At 41.9% G+C, this 19,291-nt stretch overlaps 3 protein-coding genes across 6 annotated transcripts; 1 reads left to right on the top strand and 2 right to left on the bottom strand.

Annotated features, from left to right (window-relative positions):
- Positions 1 to 474: 474 nt before the first annotated feature.
- orai2 (ORAI calcium release-activated calcium modulator 2) lies at positions 475 to 4,864 on the top strand. Of its 2 annotated transcripts, none has more exons than XM_029174574.3 (3): positions 475 to 852; positions 2,122 to 2,372; positions 2,741 to 4,864. In XM_029174574.3, the coding sequence occupies exons 2-3, from the start codon at positions 2,142 to 2,144 to the stop codon at positions 3,275 to 3,277; spliced, it is 768 nt and encodes a 255-aa protein (XP_029030407.1). In that variant the 5' UTR covers positions 475 to 852; positions 2,122 to 2,141; the 3' UTR covers positions 3,278 to 4,864. The 2 variants fall into 2 exon arrangements, with proteins under 2 accessions (XP_029030407.1, XP_029030406.1); XM_029174573.3 differs by having other exon boundaries at positions 478 to 852; positions 2,137 to 2,372.
- Positions 4,865 to 5,363: 499 nt separating this feature from the next.
- bckdk (branched chain ketoacid dehydrogenase kinase) lies at positions 5,364 to 12,823 on the bottom strand. Its single transcript, XM_029174569.3, has 11 exons — positions 12,412 to 12,823; positions 10,729 to 10,797; positions 10,516 to 10,626; positions 9,803 to 9,850; positions 9,359 to 9,478; positions 9,113 to 9,211; positions 8,853 to 8,926; positions 8,374 to 8,502; positions 8,066 to 8,155; positions 7,821 to 7,976; positions 5,364 to 7,618 (listed from the first exon to the last, which is right to left on the bottom strand). The coding sequence occupies exons 1-11, from the start codon at positions 12,655 to 12,657 to the stop codon at positions 7,474 to 7,476; spliced, it is 1,287 nt and encodes a 428-aa protein (XP_029030402.1). The 5' UTR covers positions 12,658 to 12,823; the 3' UTR covers positions 5,364 to 7,473.
- A 313-nt stretch (positions 12,824 to 13,136) lies between these two features.
- lrwd1 (leucine-rich repeats and WD repeat domain containing 1) lies at positions 13,137 to 19,250 on the bottom strand. Of its 3 annotated transcripts, none has more exons than XM_029174560.3 (16): positions 19,166 to 19,250; positions 18,573 to 18,659; positions 18,228 to 18,462; positions 17,478 to 17,597; positions 17,154 to 17,300; positions 16,991 to 17,083; positions 16,481 to 16,867; positions 16,182 to 16,296; positions 15,944 to 16,050; positions 15,643 to 15,853; positions 15,407 to 15,479; positions 15,075 to 15,218; positions 14,841 to 14,947; positions 14,513 to 14,674; positions 14,252 to 14,361; positions 13,137 to 14,000 (listed from the first exon to the last, which is right to left on the bottom strand). In XM_029174560.3, exons 2-16 carry the CDS (start codon positions 18,650 to 18,652, stop codon positions 13,848 to 13,850), a joined length of 2,244 nt encoding a protein of 747 aa, XP_029030393.1. In that variant the 5' UTR covers positions 18,653 to 18,659; positions 19,166 to 19,250; the 3' UTR covers positions 13,137 to 13,847. The 3 variants fall into 3 exon arrangements, with proteins under 3 accessions (XP_029030393.1, XP_029030395.1, XP_029030394.1); XM_029174562.2 differs by lacking the exon at positions 19,166 to 19,250 and adding an exon at positions 19,045 to 19,148; XM_029174561.2 differs by lacking the exon at positions 19,166 to 19,250 and adding an exon at positions 18,998 to 19,139.
- Positions 19,251 to 19,291: the final 41 nt, after the last annotated feature.

Here is a 19,291-nt window from a genome sequence, read left to right as displayed (position 1 = left end):
CTCGTGCTTGAATACATAATAATGCAGTGAATGATGGTCTGCACATTAGGTTCTGATCTTAATTGACTAGTCATTTCAGAAACGCAATGATAAAACTTTAGTTACATTTTGCATTAAACTAAAATGTGCCTACAGTTCTTGTGCAAACCAAACTTATTATAGTTACAGACGCACAACAATACAACAATATCCTGGAAATATTTTACTTTGTATCAGAGAAAATATCATCATTCAAATACACTGAGTTTCATGACAATTATGCATAGTATTACACAGAAATGCAGAAAAAGAAAGGTTCTATTGTGTTTAAATGCAACTGTTGAGTAATAACACTGAAACCAGCTTCTTTCTGCAGGACAGTAAATATTAGTGTAAACCTAAACCTTAATATACTCCGTGTTTAGAACAGCTAAAATGTCACCAGAGGGTGAAACGATTCAGAGGAGGAGATTTGCAAGAGCCTCCTGACGCTGTGCTTTTAATTTGAAGGCAACACGCCCAACCGGAAGTCAGGGGAAAGAACCGCTTTCCTCGGCTGGCACTGCTCCGAGCGAACCCGAAAAACCGGTACCGGGGTGCGGTGAGCGTCCGCGGAGGAGCTGGAAGCTGTCACTTTGCTTGTAAAATAATGACAAACGTGCACAGGAGCGTCACGAGCAACGCTGGCTGGACCGCTGCAGCGCGGACGGGCAGTCGCTGCTGAAGGAAAACGCAGAGCGGAAGTGGCTCAAACGGAGCACGCAGCCGTCCGGACGCCGTTGAAGTCTAGCGCAGCGCGGAGCGGAGCGGAGGAGAGAAACGCTTCGCGGAGTTCGTGTGAGGAGTCGACCGAAAACACACCGTTGCCGACAGGTGAGAGGGAAAGCGAGCTTCGCTGCAGCGCCCGCCGCTAACTTCAGCGCGCTAGTTAGCTAACTGGGCTAGCTAGCTAGAGGAGCACAGGTGGCACTTTGGCTCAGGTTGAGCTTCATAACAGGGTCCAGCTGCAGTTTGGCTGAACAGCAGATGCGTGTGGGCAGATTTTATGTAGCTTTTCAGCGACGCGGAGGACTACGCCGCGTGTTAGCGACGCTCCGTAAACGGATCCTGCTAACTTGCCCGTTCTAAATATACTCAGGGGCGTAAAGGTGCAGACACGGCCCCCGGCACCTTCAGGGGCTCCGGGTCCAGCTTCTCCCGCATCCGACTCATTGTGTCGGAAGGATTGTCTTAAACTGAGCTCCCTCCTGGTTTAGAGTCAGAAAAGTCAGAAAAGCAACAGGTTGATGTTTTACGGGTTTAGCAGCATCTCTAGTTTTGTACTTCTGTATTTTGAATGCTGAACCTCTGCAGGAAACAAATTCATGCACTTTGACTTTTGTTTTCCATTTGAGACAACAACCTCCCATAGTTTCCTGGTATAAAACCAAACCCAACTACCTGTTCGGTGGTTTTAATCCAGTATTTATTAGACACTGCAAAGAGTTGACAGCAGCTTTTGTGCTGTATTCGTTCTCATTCGTTTGGATTTAACCCCCCGCCCCCGCATTTGGTAATAAATTAGAGCAGGGTTATCTCTTAGTTACTATTTCCTACATTTCCTTTCGGCCATTTGCCAACAAAACGATGGAGCAACACATTATGTTGATAGAAGATTTCTCTTTCAGTTGTGGGAAAGTCTGTTTCTACGACAATACAAACAAAAAAATACTATAGTCAGATATGTTCTACTCTAGTATTGAAGTATTTAAGTTGGACTTTGAACTGGATGAGGTTTCCATGAACTTGCTCATTTTAGGAAGTTCTACTGGAAAATAATAAAATTCTATTCTAAATTCTAAACAGTATTGATGTATTTATTGTGTTATGTTTCCCTGTGGAGTTGGGAATATTTGTATTCAGAGCCTTAAGGGATGGGAGCTGGCAAACTATCTGTGCTGTGGTATGTTCTATTAGTCCATTCTATGTTTATGTCCCTTTTTGAAAAAACATTCAATCACAAATATGTTGAGGCTGAACTCTGACATGAGAGGAACGCTAGTTCACAGTGTGCAGACTGATAAGTTGAGAATCTTTTATTTAAGTTATCTTTTTTAAAAAGGTTTATTCAGTGTTTTGTTAAACTGTGCTCACTCACTTCAGCTTCACCTCCACCAGGTGCCATGAGCAGTGAGCTGAATGTGCCCATGGGCTCCCCGGCCCCTGGGATCTCAGAGCGCGCTTCGGATGGAGGAGGCATGGATTATAGGGACTGGGTGCGGCGCAGCTACCTGGAGCTGGTCAGCTCCAACCACCACTCGGTGCAGGCCCTGTCCTGGAGGAAGCTCTACCTGAGCCGGGCCAAGCTCAAGGCCTCCAGCAGGACCTCTGCGCTGCTTTCTGGCTTTGCGATGGTCAGTTGTGTTCATCATTCTAATCGACCTCAGAGCTTCCTGAAGCACCTGACCGCTTGTTTCTTGTAACTTCTATGACAGTTTCTATTTGATTCTTTATGCTGCTTCTATGTAGATTGTTTTGTTTGAAATACAACCACATGCCAGTTTGTTTGTATATCAAGTGGAACTGTGGTCTTGGGCAGGAACTGGTTTTAAGTTTCCTGTTTGTGCCCCAGATTTTACTTCATCATAAATATTCTTTGCTGAAATTTAAAACATGATCACAGTTCTTGTCTTTTGGAATGAAACTAATTTTGGAAAGATTTGTTGACATGTAAAGTAAAAGCTTTGTTTTTTATTTTTTATTTATTTTTACTTTGCTATAGGTGGCCATGGTGGAGGTGCAGCTGGAGATGCATTACAGTTACCCTCGGGAGCTCCTCATTGCCTTCAGTGTGTGCACCACCGTGTTGGTGGCCGTTCACCTCTTCGCTCTGCTGATCAGCACCTGCATCCTGCCCAACGTGGAGGCCGTCAGCAACATCCACAACCTCAACTCCGTCAGCGAGTCGCCTCACGAGCGCATGCACCACTACATCGAGCTGGCCTGGGGTTTCTCCACCGCCCTGGGCATCTTGTTGTTTCTAGCAGAGGTGGTGCTCCTCTGTTGGATCAAGTTCCTGCCCGTAGACTCAATCAAAAAGCCGGAGACCACCCCGGCGCCCCAGAACAGCGGCTGGCAGGCTGCGCTCGCCTCTACTATCATCATGGTCCCCGTGGGCGTGATTTTTGTGGTTTTCACCATACACTTTTACCGCTCGCTAGTGCGCCACAAGACGGAGCGACACCACCAGGAGATTGAAGAACTGAACAAGATTAAAGTGCAGCTGGATGGCCAAGAACAGGGCCTCCTGACCGTGTGACTGCATGACGCCAACTTTAAAAACTTGTTTGAAGCCTATATTTATAGAATCCTCTTCTTTCTCCCTGCTCATGTCATTCTTATTGTTTTGCTTGGATTCGCAGGCATCGAGCTCTAAAACTCCTCCCGTCGCTGCACAGACGGCCGACACGTTACACTGCTGAGCCGTTCTTAAGGTAAAGTTGCATTGTCGGACTCGTCTGTGCACTAGATGTGTAATGGTCAAGAGTAAGGTAAAGGTTTACAAGAAAAGGGCTATTAGGTTATATGTGCCACTTTTTTCTAAATTTATTTTTTCATGCTTTTGTTGGATTATCTGAGCACTGTCGTGAAGCTCTCTTATTTTTTTAGCCAGAATAAACTACTGACCTTTTAATAATTAAATTATTGCCATAAACCCTAAGGTCTAAATGTAACATGCTCTCCATAAGCTGGTGTTTGTGTTCAGCCAAAACTTATTGAGAGAAAAGCATTATTAGATCCAGAGATACTTGGAGCAAGTGTGACATGAAAAAATTGAAATGCCAAAGCTTTACAGAGTCAGTGTTAGTATTTGCAAATATGCAAGCTTGTAATGCTGAATCCCATGTTTATCTGCGTGTGAAAGGATTCACACAGACTTAGGAAGGCAGTCAGATGCTATTAAACCCCAACTCATTGCTCTGAGGTCTTATCGAGTGCAGGCCTCTGTGTGAACCTCAGACCTGAGGCTTTTGCATTATAGCTGATTTGAATTTATTGTGAAGTGCTGTTGCTCTGCAGCCCTGTTGGCATTTGTTCCACTCTGTTGTGACTTGGGGTACGTTTACACAAAGATTTCCCAAACCTGGCCCTCGAGGCCCGCTGCTGCCGCTTGACTTCCAGCTAAGGCAGGGGCTTTGCACACAGGATTCAGAAACCTCTGGTCTAGTCTACACTTTCACCTGTTTGGGGCAAAATTTCTGTTGCTACTAGTAAAGTCTTAAGTGTTGCGTTGTTGTAAAACTTAGGTTGGCATCACTGGATTTTTACACCTATTGTGCTATTAACCGTTTAGTCATTGGATTTGTGCAAATAGCCTTGATTTTCTGTACAAAGACCACAGCCTGTGTAAAACCGGTCAGTCTTGCATAACGATGCTGCTAATAGTGCTTAACTATGAATGTGTTAGTGTCCAAACATCGTTCTGCCTTATAGAATTATTGCCTTTTATAAACCGTTGTTTAGCTAAAGGCCATAACACAAGCAGATCTTTCTTTTGCCGGAGTTTTTGTTGTTAAGGATGAAAAAGTGAGTTGACTCGAAGCCCAGAGAGCAGGAGAAACACTCCAGTGTGGGTTTGGGACAGTACGTTACTGAGTTTCTAAATGAAAATGTGCCAGCTTATCACATTCCAAATGAGAAGACCAAAGTTTGCTTCATTGTTTATTTCTTCTTAGACAAATGGACAGACGGTAGTTTACCTGTACAACGAGCGGCAGCCTGGGTTTTTATCTGAGAACATGTCGCTTTGTGTTTTTGAATTTATGCTTGATAAATGAAGGCTGCAGAGGCCTTTTATTTAAATCACAGCTCTAAACTTTGAAAAATAAAAATACGTTTACGTTTTCATTGTCTCTCATGTTTAACCAATCAACACATTTGATCTTTAATAATTGTTCATTAAAAATTGAGAACAGTGACAGGTTTTCATAAATATTTGCTCTGAATAATCAAATTAAATTAAAAACAATTAATCATTTAACTTAGAAATTGAAACCTGCTAAACCCACGTAAAAGACATGAAATTGAGCCTTTTAACCGCTGTAACACTATGGTCAAACACCAAATTTTCGGTACATTGACTCACATCATGCATCATTGATGGGCTCGGTCTGACAGAGTTAAGTACTGTAAGGGAAACACAAGCTTGTCCAGGATTCAGCCACTGAAGCAGCAACAGCTGGGCTATAAAAGCTTTGTCCGCTGCCCCCCTTCTAATAACAGTGTATTAGAAATGAAAAACCTTTCAAGAAGCTCTGGTGTTCTGGCCAAGTGGATCGCATTTCCCTTCTTCCTTACTGTGTAGATGTTTATATCGTTGCAAAGACAAAATATTTAGCACAACGTTTATGTTCCCAGTATCCTGCTTTATTGTCTTCTCTTTTATTCCTATCCTTGAGGGTACATACATGTAACTGTTTACTGTTCATCTACCATCCTGTACACAAAGCTGTTAATAAGCACTAGTTTAGGCTGTAGAGTCATTCGCATTTACACAAGTGAGTTAGGAATAAAGATAACTCAGAGTTGAAAGGGATTTAATGTCTTAACGGTAATAAACAACAGAAAAAAGAAATTAATTTTAGTCTGGGAGATGAGATACTCCGTGGCAACACTTTGTCAGAAACATCCCAAAACTTGACTTTGTGCCAGAGATGAGATCATCAATCTTCATTTCCACCTGTAGTAACCAACTCAAAAATATAATTTGGAACATACAAATCAATGATTATGTTGTAAATTCTCCCATGAACTAAAATGTGTAAGCACTGTATTAATGCAATATTTTTTAATCTTCCTGCACTTCTCTTGTTCAGCCAGTAGAAGGCAGACAGATCCCATATTTACAAGCCACCTTTAACCTTTTTTTTAATGATTAATAAATACAAAAGTGTTTTATTTTACTATTCAGCGATTTATACAATGTGTGTGTTGCTGAAGTACAGCTCTGAATTAAAGCTCCAGACCAAAGAGATTTACAAGCTGGATCTCTCCTGGAGTCAAGAAAAGTAAAAGGTTTAAAAAACGTTCTGATGAGTGTTCATACATTTCCCACCCTGTGAGTAACAGCTTGAGGCTCCTAATGCCCTTTCAGAGAAAACAACAACACAAGGTAACAAGTGTTCCCGACTGAGACGAGTATAACTATAGCTTAAAGGTTGATTTGTTGCTGGTGCCCACTCAGGAATGTCCAACAAATGTGAAACAAGCTTGAGCTTCTAATGTGTAGGGGCACATTTTGAGCCTTGCCTTCATGTTCGTTGCACTGTACTTTTTAATTTATAAAACCTACTGGAACCTTAAAGATGCCAGATTGCTAATATTTTCAGGTATGTTTTATTTTTTTTTGATTAGCAACCTTAGCTGGTATAAACTGCTGAAACTGTACAGTGCAAAGCTTCTATCACTGATCTTTTTTTAGCGTAATTACAAAAAACAGCAAACATGAACCTGATGCACGTTCTGAAAAAGACTAAAGTCAAAGTAAGACAGCAAAAGGACAATAATACTTCTCTGGTATATTGTTACTCTGAAAGTTACAGTAAAGTATAGTATAACACAGTAAAGTGAAAAACAAAGATTGGTTTAAGCGCTGAGCAATACAACCAGAAATCTATTCATTGTGCAAAAACATTTGACATCAAACTATTGAAACTAACACAGTGTGCATGTGTGTGTGTGTGAACCAACAAAAGGCATCAGAAAAGGTAAATCATGCAGCTGAAAGACTTGCATCACATAATAAGGCAACTGAACATCTTTGCTGGCTTCCCTTGACTGAAAGCGCTGCAAAAACCCAGCTGGAAAAACAATAAACTGAACTCTGTTAATGATCTTTTGGTGATTTGGCAGCTAAACATGTCACCAACGGTTGCTGAGGGTTAGGGTTTACAGGCCTGGCAGCTATCACAGCAGGACAATGAAGATGAACGGATGAATTGAAATGCTATAAAATGACAACGCGAGCAGCTTTAGAGTGACGACGTCTTGACAGGGTTGCCGGAGTGTCTCAGAAGTTAGAATTTAAACCTCTACCTACCAAAATGTCTACTCCTATTTTGAGGCTATGTGACAAGTAACTTTAAAGGGAACTTCTTTAAAACTGAAGCTCTTTTTTAATCCTTCTCCATCAGTGTCTGTGATCATGCACAGCTTGTCCCGATTTTCTAAACATTCAAAAGTTCGAACACCCATCAAGACACCAAGCCACAGAGAACGAGACGCAAAAAGAAAACAAATGAAATAAAATCTGAACTTAGCTAACATAGCTTATAAGTCTAGAAAAATATGAACAAGCAGTGGAGTTGGTAGTAGCTTTCTGACAGAGCACTGTGGAGGCTGCCATGTGGACTGAGGTCAGATGCTCCATACCAGCCTTCCTGATGGGGAAACTGTCTGTACTTCTGCATGATCTGACTCCAGGGCTGGGATCTGCTCCATGACCTGTGGGGACCTTTACACCCTAAAGCTCTCTCCTTTGCCGTCGATGTGGCGCAGGCGCAGGTAGACGTCAGTGCCGATGCCCTGCATAGACTGGACGGACAGTGAGCCGCCCAGGTACTCGGCATAGGCCCTAGACGTGGGCAAGCCGAAGCCAAACCTGCAGAGGAGGAGAGGACACAGACAGCGGGATTAAGGCCACGGCCAAGCAGTGCACATGGTTCACTTTGTTTGTTTCATATCCTGTAGTCTTTCCTAGAAATGGGTGTGGGCTCTAAGGGTTAATTTTAAATGATGACTCCACACAAATGGTGGGCAGGGTGCAATTTTCTCTGTTAAATGCTGAGCTGTGACTTTCTCACCCATGCATAGGACTGGACTGGTTTCCACTGTTGGTAATGCTGTCAAAGAGGTTGCTCATGCGTGGGTCCTGTGCACTCTCCTCAGCTGTGCTGAAGTGGTAGTCCATCACCTTTTCAATTATATTGTGAGGGATCCCGCCACCACGGTCTGATATCCTACAAAAATATACACGATTGCTCTCATCACAACAATCCTATTCCTACAATATTTAACATAATAATAAAGCAAATAATTGGTCACTTGCCTGATCACAAAATCAATGTCATTGTTGGCAATAGTGACAACCACATCAGGTACGTTGTATGGGGTGTCCAGATGGCTTTCCATTGTGGCCCTACAGAGAGTTAGATGGGTGACATGAATGGTAAAGATGTGCTTTCATCTAAAAGACATAGATTGTAAAAACCATTACTCTGTAGCTTTGTATTGGATTCTGCCAATTCATACTCTATACTGCGTCCGTGTCTTTCAGTAGCTCTTACTTGGCATTTTAATGTAGACGCTTTAATGAAGAGTCTGGCCAGTACACGTACAGCATGGAGATAAAGTTACCTCATGGCATTCTTGAGGAGCTCGGGCAGGATGTAATCCAGAGGTAGAGGGATGAAAGGGAAGCGAGCGGCCACGTGTCCGTTAATCCGGACCCTGGGAGAGTTACCGTACTGGTGCTCACACAAACGTCTGTGGATAGAAGAAACAAACACAATTAAAACTCAACATATTCATAGTTTTTAAGACACATGGCTGATCTATAATGTTACACAGCACCAATACAAAAGTCCCACATCGTATCCAAACTGTTCACTGAATAGTCCAAACATTAGAAATACTCTGCAAACTTCCTTTTAAACACACTAAATGTCACTGAGTCCAACAAGGTCATTTGATAAGATTACAGAAAGTAAACATCAACGATAGCTTGTATCTCATTCACAGCTCAAGGCGATAGACCATGGCTATTGCTGAGAGTTTATCTCATGATCTCTGACTTCCCTCAGTCAACAGTGAATACAAAGCAATGAAACAGTTACCTGGCAAAGTCCACCCACTTCTCTATGATCTTTTTGGGAGAGAGGCGCCTGCATATGATCCCAACAAAATCCGGCTGAAAGCAGAAATATTCCAGTGATTATCGTACTCAGAAACAAGATAGTACATTTATTAAATCCTTTGTGGATCCATGGTTATCTGCCAGCCCGTTTTACTAATAATTACAGAGTTAAGCATCTTAACTTCTTTGTTTGGGGAAATAACGATACAGATGCTTTTTGAATAAAGCAGACAGACGTACGTTTTCTTCGTGGAGGGCGAGGTGGTGAGTGGCCAACATTCTGATTCCCAAACGTGAGCACAACGTTGTATCCAGGAAGTTACGGATGATTGTCTCATCCTGCAAAGGTAAAGGCGGAAACAAAGAGAATACACAGGCATAAGTAAAGACCACCCCACTTTATTATTGTTAGATGTCTGCACCAAGAAACATGGCATCCAGTGGTTCAGGGGCGATTCACTATGATTAACACAGGTTCAATCTCACCTCGATGTGTCTGCGGCACTCTCTGAAGCCCTGGGCCAGCATGGTGACCACATCTTTGTGGTCATCCAGCAGCTGCTGCACCAGCTTACAGAACCGGACATCCACCTCCTGATCCGTTATCTGTCAACATATGAGCATGAATTACATCAGTCCATCATCCTCAGTAGATTCTCCTCCATCTTTTACAGCTCTGCGACAAAACTTTCACAAAATGTAGACACTAATCCTAACCCTTCATCCTATAGAATAATAACAACTTCCAATACATAAGGTGCTGTAGCTTGTTAGATGTCATAATATGAATGTGCCGACAAACACAGCAGCATAAAAGACAAAGCCAACATGACACGTGTTCACATTTCCTGTTTATGGTGAAAAAAATCAAACCACTTCCAAAGTAGAACAGCGTGAACTTACGACCCCGTGTGAAAGTAGGACACTCACCTGGGGAAACTCACTCAGCATGTGGTAGGCTCGGATATAGAGTTCATGCTGTAAGAAGAAAAGAGATGTGGAGGCTGTGATTAGTCTGGTCCTCTGTGACTGTCCATCCAACCAGAAAACATCCCACCACCAGCCCTGACTGGGCCTCACAGCAACTGACGAGTGGCTCAACTGGGTTACATTAAAGAATGTATCTTTGCTACGGACGAGGCAAACAAGCCTTTCAAAAGAAATACCCTTTATTCTTCATCTTAACTCTGATATAAGACTGAGTGAACAGTAATCTATTACCTGCATAAGTATTAGCTGAAACTCAAAACCTGCTCTTTCTTTTGATGAATGTGCTGATTAACCCAGTTTTACCAACATTTCTTCTCTGTCACAAATAATGGAGCTGCACTGTACGTAACTGGCACGGTAGAGCGCCGTGATGCAAGAAAAGGGGGAATCTAGGTGAAAGTTCATGAGCAATGTGTGGAGGAGGTGAATCTGTTTTGAATAGTCTCAAGGAAAAAAACAGAACAGAGTGTTCCCACACACACAGAGGACCAGTTACACATTCTCATTAACAAAGACTAAATATTAGACACGCGTATATATAATATTAGAGAGCTCTACCTCCTGTCCTCCTTTTATTTAAAAACCAGGGAGCCTCTCTTGTGCAGTGAAGTTTTTAGCTTTTAATATTAGTACACTTAGCCAGGTGGCCTTACCACTTGCAGAATGGTGGGGTTACAGCCGATGATGAAGGGCAGACTCCTGAAACCTTTGATCCGATGGGCGATCCGCACAGGCAGCTCTTTGTGTAGGTACTTGCCACTGCTCTAAGGTCCCACGTACATAGACAAGTGGAATGGGAGTGGGTGAGATCAATGAACTTCCCATTAAATGCTTGAATATTCTTTTAGTGTGATGAAGAGGTTTACCAGTATGTGGTGTCCGTCAGCAGATTTCCCAGAATACAGCAGCGTTGCTAAAGTCAGACGCACAGAGGCCTGGGGAGACATAAAATTACATGATTACATACGGAGGGAGACAGAAACAGGTGATGCACTTCTAGTAATAGATGAGCAAGTAATGAATCACTATGTAGTAGCTCATTTTACATTTTTTATTGTTTATTATTGGGATTACATCACAAATTCAACGGGTACACTTTTTTTCATTAAACAAAACATGAAAGGTAACTACAACAGACTCAACTACGCCTAATTCAAACTGGAAGGTGATCTGGTTTAAACTGGAATCATCTTATATGTGTAAATTATGTGTATTGTATTAGGCATTGCTGTACAACCTGTTATGACAAGTGTTTGCGTAATAGAGGTAGAAGTGTCTGTACAGATCTGTAATGCACGCACACTGTGTACAAGAGAATAAATAGATCTCTGGCACTACAGAAAAGGTCAAAGGGTCACCAGCATATTATAAACCATCTTTCTGGGGACACAAAAGTCCACAACAAGTTCGCTACTAGATGATGGTTTTTCAACTCTAATATCTTCAAATCCCCCCAAGCCTCGTGTTGGGAACCGCTGCACCAGAATAACATGTGACTTCCCAGTCACGAGACATGAGCTGAAGCTGAACATAAGAGGGCACATCTGTGGAATATGACTTATAATTACAATAGGTGTAATAATTGATATCCAAGACTGCAGTGGAAGGGATTAAGTACTTCAGTATTCTCACAAAGATTTGTAACAGACAGCTGCTGTTATTGTTCTTTCAAACCCCAAACACAGCAGCATTCTGTATGTTGAGGTTACATGATACGTCTCCTTAGTTAGAATAAAGTCATTATAACTCCAATATACCAGTTTATTCGATATATATTTATTAAAACGCCTGTGTGCCAGTACAAATCCAATGGACAGATTACGGCCAATACACAGTCCACTGCCTGCACATATTAGTGTATTAAGATAATAACCTTCTCATTTTCCTGTAGTTCATATAACAGAGATTATTGAAACATGTGCCAGTTTGCGTTGGTTTAAATTCCCATAATTGGGGTCAGCTGTTCCATCGCTGTAAAGCAGCGCTGTGACCGCTATTAGCCACCGCCGCTTAGCTAAACATTTTGTCCTCGTGAAGCTGCGTTTACGTCCTCGAGAGCAAACAGCGGCTGAACTCAAGTGACGCCCTTTGCGCGTTCTAATGATCTGATTAACCTTTAAACGTACACACGTAATCCTCGTCGTGAATACGGCAATGTCATAAAACGGCAAATCTAAATATCACTACGTGAGCTGTAATTTTGCACAATGCTAGTGTTATGTTTTCTGCACGTAACTAACTGACATGAAGTAATAAATGCACGTACCAATCGCTGATCGTGACAGCTTTCTCTAAGTCACATAGTCACAGTCGAGGCCCATCCAATATCTCAGCTGGCGCTATTAGTCACGTTAAAACACATTAAACCAGCTAACATTAACTTAACAAAAGGGAGGTCGGTCAGTAAAGTAGAACAGCCATTTTTACTGACTTTGTCTTTGTCCTAGAACGCAGCACACTCCGTGCTAACGGCTAGTGTTACTGTTATGCTACTGCTAGCGCCCTCGTTGTCAGTGGAGCGCCGGTAACGTTAGCGGTCCCGCTCCTACCTTCTCTGCCGAAACGTCAATTGCCGACTGGTTGTAAAACGACGTGACCGTCTTCGACCGCTCTCTGGCCAACTCCGAAAACCCCTGCATCGAGGACGTGGACCGAAACCTCCGGTTCTCCGTGTCTGACATCAGCGCCACTGTTTGGGTGGTGGGGGCCAGCAAGAGGCTGCCGAGCCTCGGCCTAACCCTGCAGGTAGCACCGGACAGCATCTCCACCGCTCTACCAGCCAGCGCAGGACGCATTTGGAGACGAGCCGTGGGCGTGTGTGTGAACAGGGTGAGCCTGTTCCCGAACTAGCACTTAGATATTAGGGCTGCTACGAGGCCATCGGGGTCGCGTCGTTATGTTGCACAAAGGCACAGATCAGAATACAGTAGAGATGGGGCACTGAGAGGGCTTTGTACGCACTGGCCAGTGGGAGACCGAGCTTTAGTGACGACACGACAGCTCAGCCAATCAGAGAACAAGGGGGCGGGGCGACATCGATGTATCCCCGCCCACGCTACTGTACTGCAGGGAGCAGCCTGACGGTAAACTCTGCCGGGTACATCTGTTGATTTATGGCTCCAGGGGTCACAGAGAGACGAGTTTAACCACACAAATAAGCACTTATTCTAGGGCCCTCTGTGACAGCATGTCTGTGTATAGGGTTAGGAGTAGTGTGAATATTATGTGTCTATTATATAGCTTTTCCAGATCAATTTAAGTAAACAAGTCGGAGCATGATATACTTGATTTATTTTCCCAGCAGGCATGTACTGTGTTTGCACTTCTCATTGTAAACACACCCAACTATCACTTCTGTGACAGTAAAGCCTCACAAGCAGATATACTGTGAATAGTCGCTATAGCAGAGAACACAATTCAAACACGGACTAAAAAAGGCCACAAAATTAAACTGTGCAAAATAATGAAATAAAACCATACGTTAAAGAAACATTAAAACACTGTTATTTACATTTGCATCTTGTGTTGCACAGCATCATACAATTATTACCAATAAACACAGTTGTTCTTGTCTGTCTGAAACACGATTTAGGATTCAGTGCAAACTTAATATAATTTTTTTTGTTATATAAAATGTATTAAGCTGAAATTTTATTTCTGGCTAACTGAATTGAGAATAAAACCTTCTGTGCAATTAAAAGTACACAGTGCAACAGTAATTCTGAATTCAGAGTTAATACTATTTCACACAATGTTTTGAAAATTCTATGTAGAACTTCCCATGTGATGTATTTATAAAGGAAATAGAAAAATTTTATATTTTTAATTTTTGACTGTGTCATCCTCATTTATCACATCAGATTTTCTTTTTAATTTCTTACCTCAAAAAAACCTAAATGGGGTATTCTCAACTGCTTACAGTACAAAAACAGCTTTTTGTAAAATAAATAAAAATCAGGAGTTATACAGTCACATGCTCTGTCGCTCAGAAGGACTCCTCTCTCTTCCAGACAATCACCATGTTCTTGTCACTGAGAGCTACCAGGTATTTGAGCTCAGGATCCATTGCTACAGAGTTGATGGAAGGACCCTCGACCTTGCTGACACTCTTGCTCACTGGGGTCGGCCACTCCAGCACCTGCCAAAGCAAAGGTTATGTTAGTGACTATGTCAGTTGCAAAGCATTTTTGCCTGAAGTTTGTTTGCATGACGCTAACAGAGCAAACTCTTTTCCTGTTGAACTACATTATATAACAGAGCAAACTCTTTTCCTGTTGAACTACATTTTACTCAAAATACACCACTATGTTTTAAAGACACCAGCACAGAACCTTGAGTACATGATGAAAACAAGGAGGCACAATAACAGGACTGAGCAGAGATTGATACCTCAGTTGGCAGGATGGGTTTCCCAGTCTGTGAACTCGTTTTCTGAAGGTTGGTGATATGGTAGGTCCATAGACTACCTTTATCATCTCCACACACCACGTATGCTTGGCCTAAAGAGACGAGTACCCAGGTCAGCGATAAATGCAACAAAATGCAGCATTATTTTTAAAATTTAGCTTCTAAAGTTTCAGCCACTGCTTTTAAATTATAATAATACAACTGGATTATGCTCTGCAAACTCAGCTCAGCTTTTGAACCTACCAGGACAGGTGTTGAGAGACAGGTAGGGAATCTCGGTGTTGGCCCATTGCAGTTCAGCCAGAATGACAGCGCACACTGTCCTGCTCTTTTTATCAGGCTGTTGTGCTTTGGTTCTTTTCCAGCTCCATAAGTAAATTGAATTATGAAGGTGATTCTTGGAGGCTAGAGAATTTTCATAACATAAAAACATACAATTAGAAACACATACAAATGAAAGCTGAAGAAAATGTTTTGGCAAATGTGTGTACCGGTATCTACATTCTTGTCAATATAATATTGCAACCTCATGAAGTAGATTAATAAAATGGACCCGCAACTCCTTACTTACCCACAACGTCATCAGTAAGAAAACTGAGGCCATCGACAGTGTGGTAGGATTTGTCTTTGTCTTCCTTCTTGTATATGGGGAACGTTATCTCCATGTCCTTCAACCTGCTGTGGGAATTATTACAGTACAGTTCAGAAGTGTGTGTTGATTTACAAACATTATATTATACCTCTGTTTAACTTGCTCTACAAAACAAACCCATTAAGATTAAAACAGGAACACAAAGGAAAGTACCTCTTAGTGGTGTTGTTGGTACCCAGCTGTGTGTTGAAGCAGTGCAGGCCGTCCTCACAGGCAGTCAGCAGGTGTGAGTTGGGGGCAGCAGGGGGGAGACAGACGTGTAGAGGGATGTCTGTGACTTCTAATGTCAGCAGCTGACTGGGGACACAGTAGTAAAAATATTCTTAATATTGCATTTAGACTTCTGTCTGGACAAACTGCAAAGTTGCACAGTTCCCTTGCCTCCAAAAACGTTTATTTTTCATCGAAAAATAAAACTTTTTCAAAATACTGAATATTCTGAGCAAAAAATAAAAGGCACGACTTAAGAAAAAAAAAAAACTCACACAACTTTGTAGTTATACTGACTGTCCACTCCACCGATGTCCCACATCACTATTTTCTTGTCATATGATCCCGCTGCAAAAGAATTAGGTGAAGCCTGAATAATTGCTTGTGTCAAATACTGCTGACAAAGCAACAATACATAAAAAGGCTGTTAATTATTTATAGATCGTCACAATCCTTTAAATAAATATTTCTTCTTCTAATGGTGCTCCTTAGTACAAAAACAACAACTCACTGAAAAGGAAGTTTCCACTGCGGTGGTTGAAGCAGAGGACAGATATTGCTTTGCGGCTGACTCTGAATTCGCCATAGGCGACATTGTTTCTGGGGTGGATCAGTTTGACCATTCCCCTCTTCCCAGCCGCTGCCAGAATGCTGCAGTGCTGCGCCGAGGCACCGTCTCCCCTAGACATCAACACTGTGGACCAGGCCACGGAGAAGAATTCCTGCCAAACAGATACAAACCTCATAAGTCCTCGTTACTGTGATTTCTGATATTAAGCCATAAGCCACAGCTGTATTAAAATAGAACAGACCTCCCCAGGAACTTTATATTTCTTCATCACCATCCCCGTTTCACAGTCAATCACACAGAGAGAATCTCCACCACATGTTGCAACCAAGCGGCTTCCTCCGCCTTTGCCTGTTACAGAAGATAAATACATATTTACAATCTTTGCAAACATAACATAACACAAATTTATAATTGCAGATCTAAAGCTTTAGATTTTCATGCTTTGAGAAGCCTTGTGCATCACAAATAATGAACTGTACCAGTAGAATCTGGCAGCGGCTGAAAAGCACAGGCCCAGAGCTGCGTGGAGAAGTCCTCCGAACTGTCCTGTTTACTGTGACACTGGAGTACGTGAAGAGGCTTCAGGGAAACTGGCTGAAGGGAAGAGTCACAGAAATGTACATCACCTACAATTAGTCTCAGTTTTCAACAGTGACCCCAATAGACTTCAGAGAAGAACTAGACTTCATCAGTAAAATATCTTCACCAACATCTGGTAGTTTAAAAACTTATAGTGACACTAGAATTAACACAGTTTTAAGAGCTGTATGCACATTACCTGTGTCTTTGTGCAGGTCCAGACTGTGGCATCAGCTTCACTCTGCAGCTCTGTGTCTCTGACACCATTTTTGCCCCCACTGTCCCTCTGTGAACTATGAGCTTCTTCAGCTTTGGTTTTCTGCACTTTTGTAGCTCTCCTGGGTGTCTCTGCCCTCGTTGGTGCTTTGGTGGGGGTAGAGGGAGGTTGACCCGACTTGCGGGGGCTCATCCTGGGAGAACTTGTTTGGATTTGTGTCCGAGGTTTGAGGCGGAGACTGGATTTCCGAGGACTGTCTTTAACTGGGGACGCTGGGAGCTCTGTGTGCAGCTTTTTGCGTGGTGATAAGTTAATGTTGGTGTCCATTCCTGCCGTGGACTGTTTCCTTTTTGTAGGAGTTGAGGATTTCTGAAAAAATACCATATGAACTTATAGTCAATGCCAAGTGTTCATTTACAGATTAAACATTACGCAGATAGCAACATACACAAAATGGCACATGTTAAGACAGTTTCTCCTGTCAAACCTTACACTGTTCTCATTTGTTTCCATAGGTTTGCTTTCCTCTGGTTCTTTATTTGGTTCCGTGAGAGAACGCAGGTACTCCTTAGCTAGAATTTCCACCTAAAACCAGAGAAGTCAGTTGCTAAAAATAGAACTCAGGGAAATATCTGCTATGGTGTTTAAAACTTACCTTCCACTTAGTAAAGTCGCTTACTGAGCTGGGTCCAAATCTAACCTGCTGCCTAGCAGTGTTGACAAAGTTTGTCTCCAGGGCAGATAATTTCTCTTTTGTGATGGGATTGGGAAGAGAAAAGTTCTTATCCCAAACTGCACTTACCTAAAATAACCAAACACAGATAAACTATGCTGTACAGGTACATTTGCAGCAGACATGTTTTTCTTTCAGACATTATGAGACACAACTAAACCGATAATCCTATATTTTGTAACCTGTGTTAGTAGATTGCTGACATAACATTATCACAGAGCAAAGCCAATACAGTAAGTTTCATACTCTCGTCCTCAGGTTATCAGTATAGACGTAACGCAGGTGGTTGGCTGTTGTGCTGACATCTTTCCCGTTATAAATCCTTAGGTTTGGCATCAACACCATCAGCTTGTAGTTATCACTCACCTGAAAGATGACAGAAACAAAGACACTCAAGCTCATAAGGTGTCTTCTTTTTTTGAATTACACATTAAATAACAGTTTATTATAACAATAATGATAATAATTAATCTATGCAACCTTAATTGTTTAAGGTCCATCGAGTTTTAATGAATGAATGAATTTAATGAGTTTTTAAATGAATCTCCAGTAGGAGATTCATTAAAACAAGTGAAAAGACAGGAAGGGTCTGTGTTATCTCATGCATTGTCTTAGATCAACTGAAGACCCATCCACCTCTACCTCCTCCTTTGTTTAACACAACAAGGGCTACAGCCTATTAAATTTCACACCTGGTGAAATCCAATAGGGCAGCAAACAGCATTCACACTCACACATGCATGCAAATTTGAACACCCAGTTTACATAATCCACTCTTCTTGTAACTGTAGGTGAAAACTCAACCAAAGCAAGGACATGCAAATAGAACCTGGTTAAACAAAAGTCTGTAATGCTGCATTTAATTTATCAGTTCACAGAAGAGGCTCCTTATCACCGTAAACTACACTGTCTGCACCAATTATTATACATTTTGTATTTTCCATACTTTTGTCAAAAAGCTGTACTAAAACAAAAATCATATCATTAAAATCTCACAGTAATATAAAGGTTGTCCTCCATCTTAATCTCTTCTAGACCACACAATGACTCCAGAGTAGTAACATCCTCCAGCTGGTTATCGCTGAGGTCCAGGTAGCGTAGTGCAGGCAGATTCAGGTTTCTGGGGAACTCATCGAGTCTGTTCCCAGACAGATCCCATCGCTCCAGGGACTGGAGCCTGGACAGCAGCTTGACCGGCAGATCCTGACACTTCAGGCTCAACTTGGATAAACTGAAGAAAAAGGCAAATGCTTTTCATACAGTAACTCACATAAATCAAACATGCTAGTCTTTGATTTGAATCAACACTTGAAAAACAGACCGATTTACAAAACTACTCACTTTAATGTTTTGATTTGCTCAAGTTTGTTGGTTTTTGGAGAGCCTTTCTCCAGGAGAAGTTCCTCAGTTATTTTCCCCATTGTTTAACTATAGGGAGAAACATACAGTATAGAAGTGGTACAGCAGCAAGGCAGTAATGAAACTTGTTATTTACACCCAGTAGTGAGTCTAGTGATCTGTTTGTGCTCAGTTTTAGATTAACACTGTGCTCAACAGATAAACCATGTTTCTAGTTGCAGTTACTGGAACAGCTCACATTACAAACGAATTGTGGCACGTGTCTCATTGTTTGGGCACCCATGATTACTGTTAGTTCATTTTTGCAAACGTATTACGTGATAAACAACAGTAACTGTAGCATAAACAGAACTCATTCACACACTCCTACAAATTATAGCAGCGTTTAGTATTCGATAAGGTTTTACTTCATTGATATCCGACTTCGTAAACAACAAGCTAAGCATGTTGTAACCTTGAACACTGAGCATTTCTTGAAATAAGAGATCCAGTGCGTTTCTCTTGGTTAAATATCATTGCAATTTTCGAATCATTAAGCTCTTGGTTCTGTAAATATAGGTGAAATAACTACTTACCAACACACCTCCGCCTTCAGTAAAGTCTTACAGAAACTGAGCTTTCCCGGGGAAACTTGATACACTTCCGGTGGGCGGGGTTTTACATGATCATTTAGCCCCTGAGTATTAACTGTCAGGCATAAA

Source organism: Betta splendens, chromosome 14 (genome assembly GCF_900634795.4).
Source record: "Betta splendens chromosome 14, fBetSpl5.4, whole genome shotgun sequence".
In the NCBI taxonomy this organism is placed as follows: Eukaryota; Metazoa; Chordata; class Actinopteri; order Anabantiformes; family Osphronemidae; genus Betta; species Betta splendens.
Note: the sequence above shows the minus strand (reverse complement) of the source record. Positions and strands in the feature narration are given on the sequence as shown.

Coding starts and splice junctions, on each gene's coding strand:
- orai2 (XM_029174574.3), top strand. CDS start 2,142: ATGAGCAGTGAGCTGAATGTGCCCATGGGCTCCCCGGCCCCTGGGATC. Junction 2,373..2,740: donor TGCTTTCTGGCTTTGCGATG/GTCAGTTGTGTT, acceptor ACTTTGCTATAG/GTGGCCATGGTGGAGGTGCA.
- bckdk (XM_029174569.3), bottom strand. CDS start 12,657: ATGCGTCCTGCGCTGGCTGGTAGAGCGGTGGAGATGCTGTCCGGTGCT. Junction 9,479..9,802: donor TGCTGAGTGAGTTTCCCCAG/GTGAGTGTCCTA, acceptor ATATGTTGACAG/ATAACGGATCAGGAGGTGGA. Junction 8,503..8,852: donor AAGTGGGTGGACTTTGCCAG/GTAACTGTTTCA, acceptor TTCTATCCACAG/ACGTTTGTGTGAGCACCAGT.
- lrwd1 (XM_029174560.3), bottom strand. CDS start 18,652: ATGGGGAAAATAACTGAGGAACTTCTCCTGGAGAAAGGCTCTCCAAAA. Junction 18,463..18,572: donor GAGCAAATCAAAACATTAAA/GTGAGTAGTTTT, acceptor CTTTTTCTTCAG/TTTATCCAAGTTGAGCCTGA. Junction 15,854..15,943: donor AATATAAAGTTCCTGGGGAG/GTCTGTTCTATT, acceptor TCTGTTTGGCAG/GAATTCTTCTCCGTGGCCTG.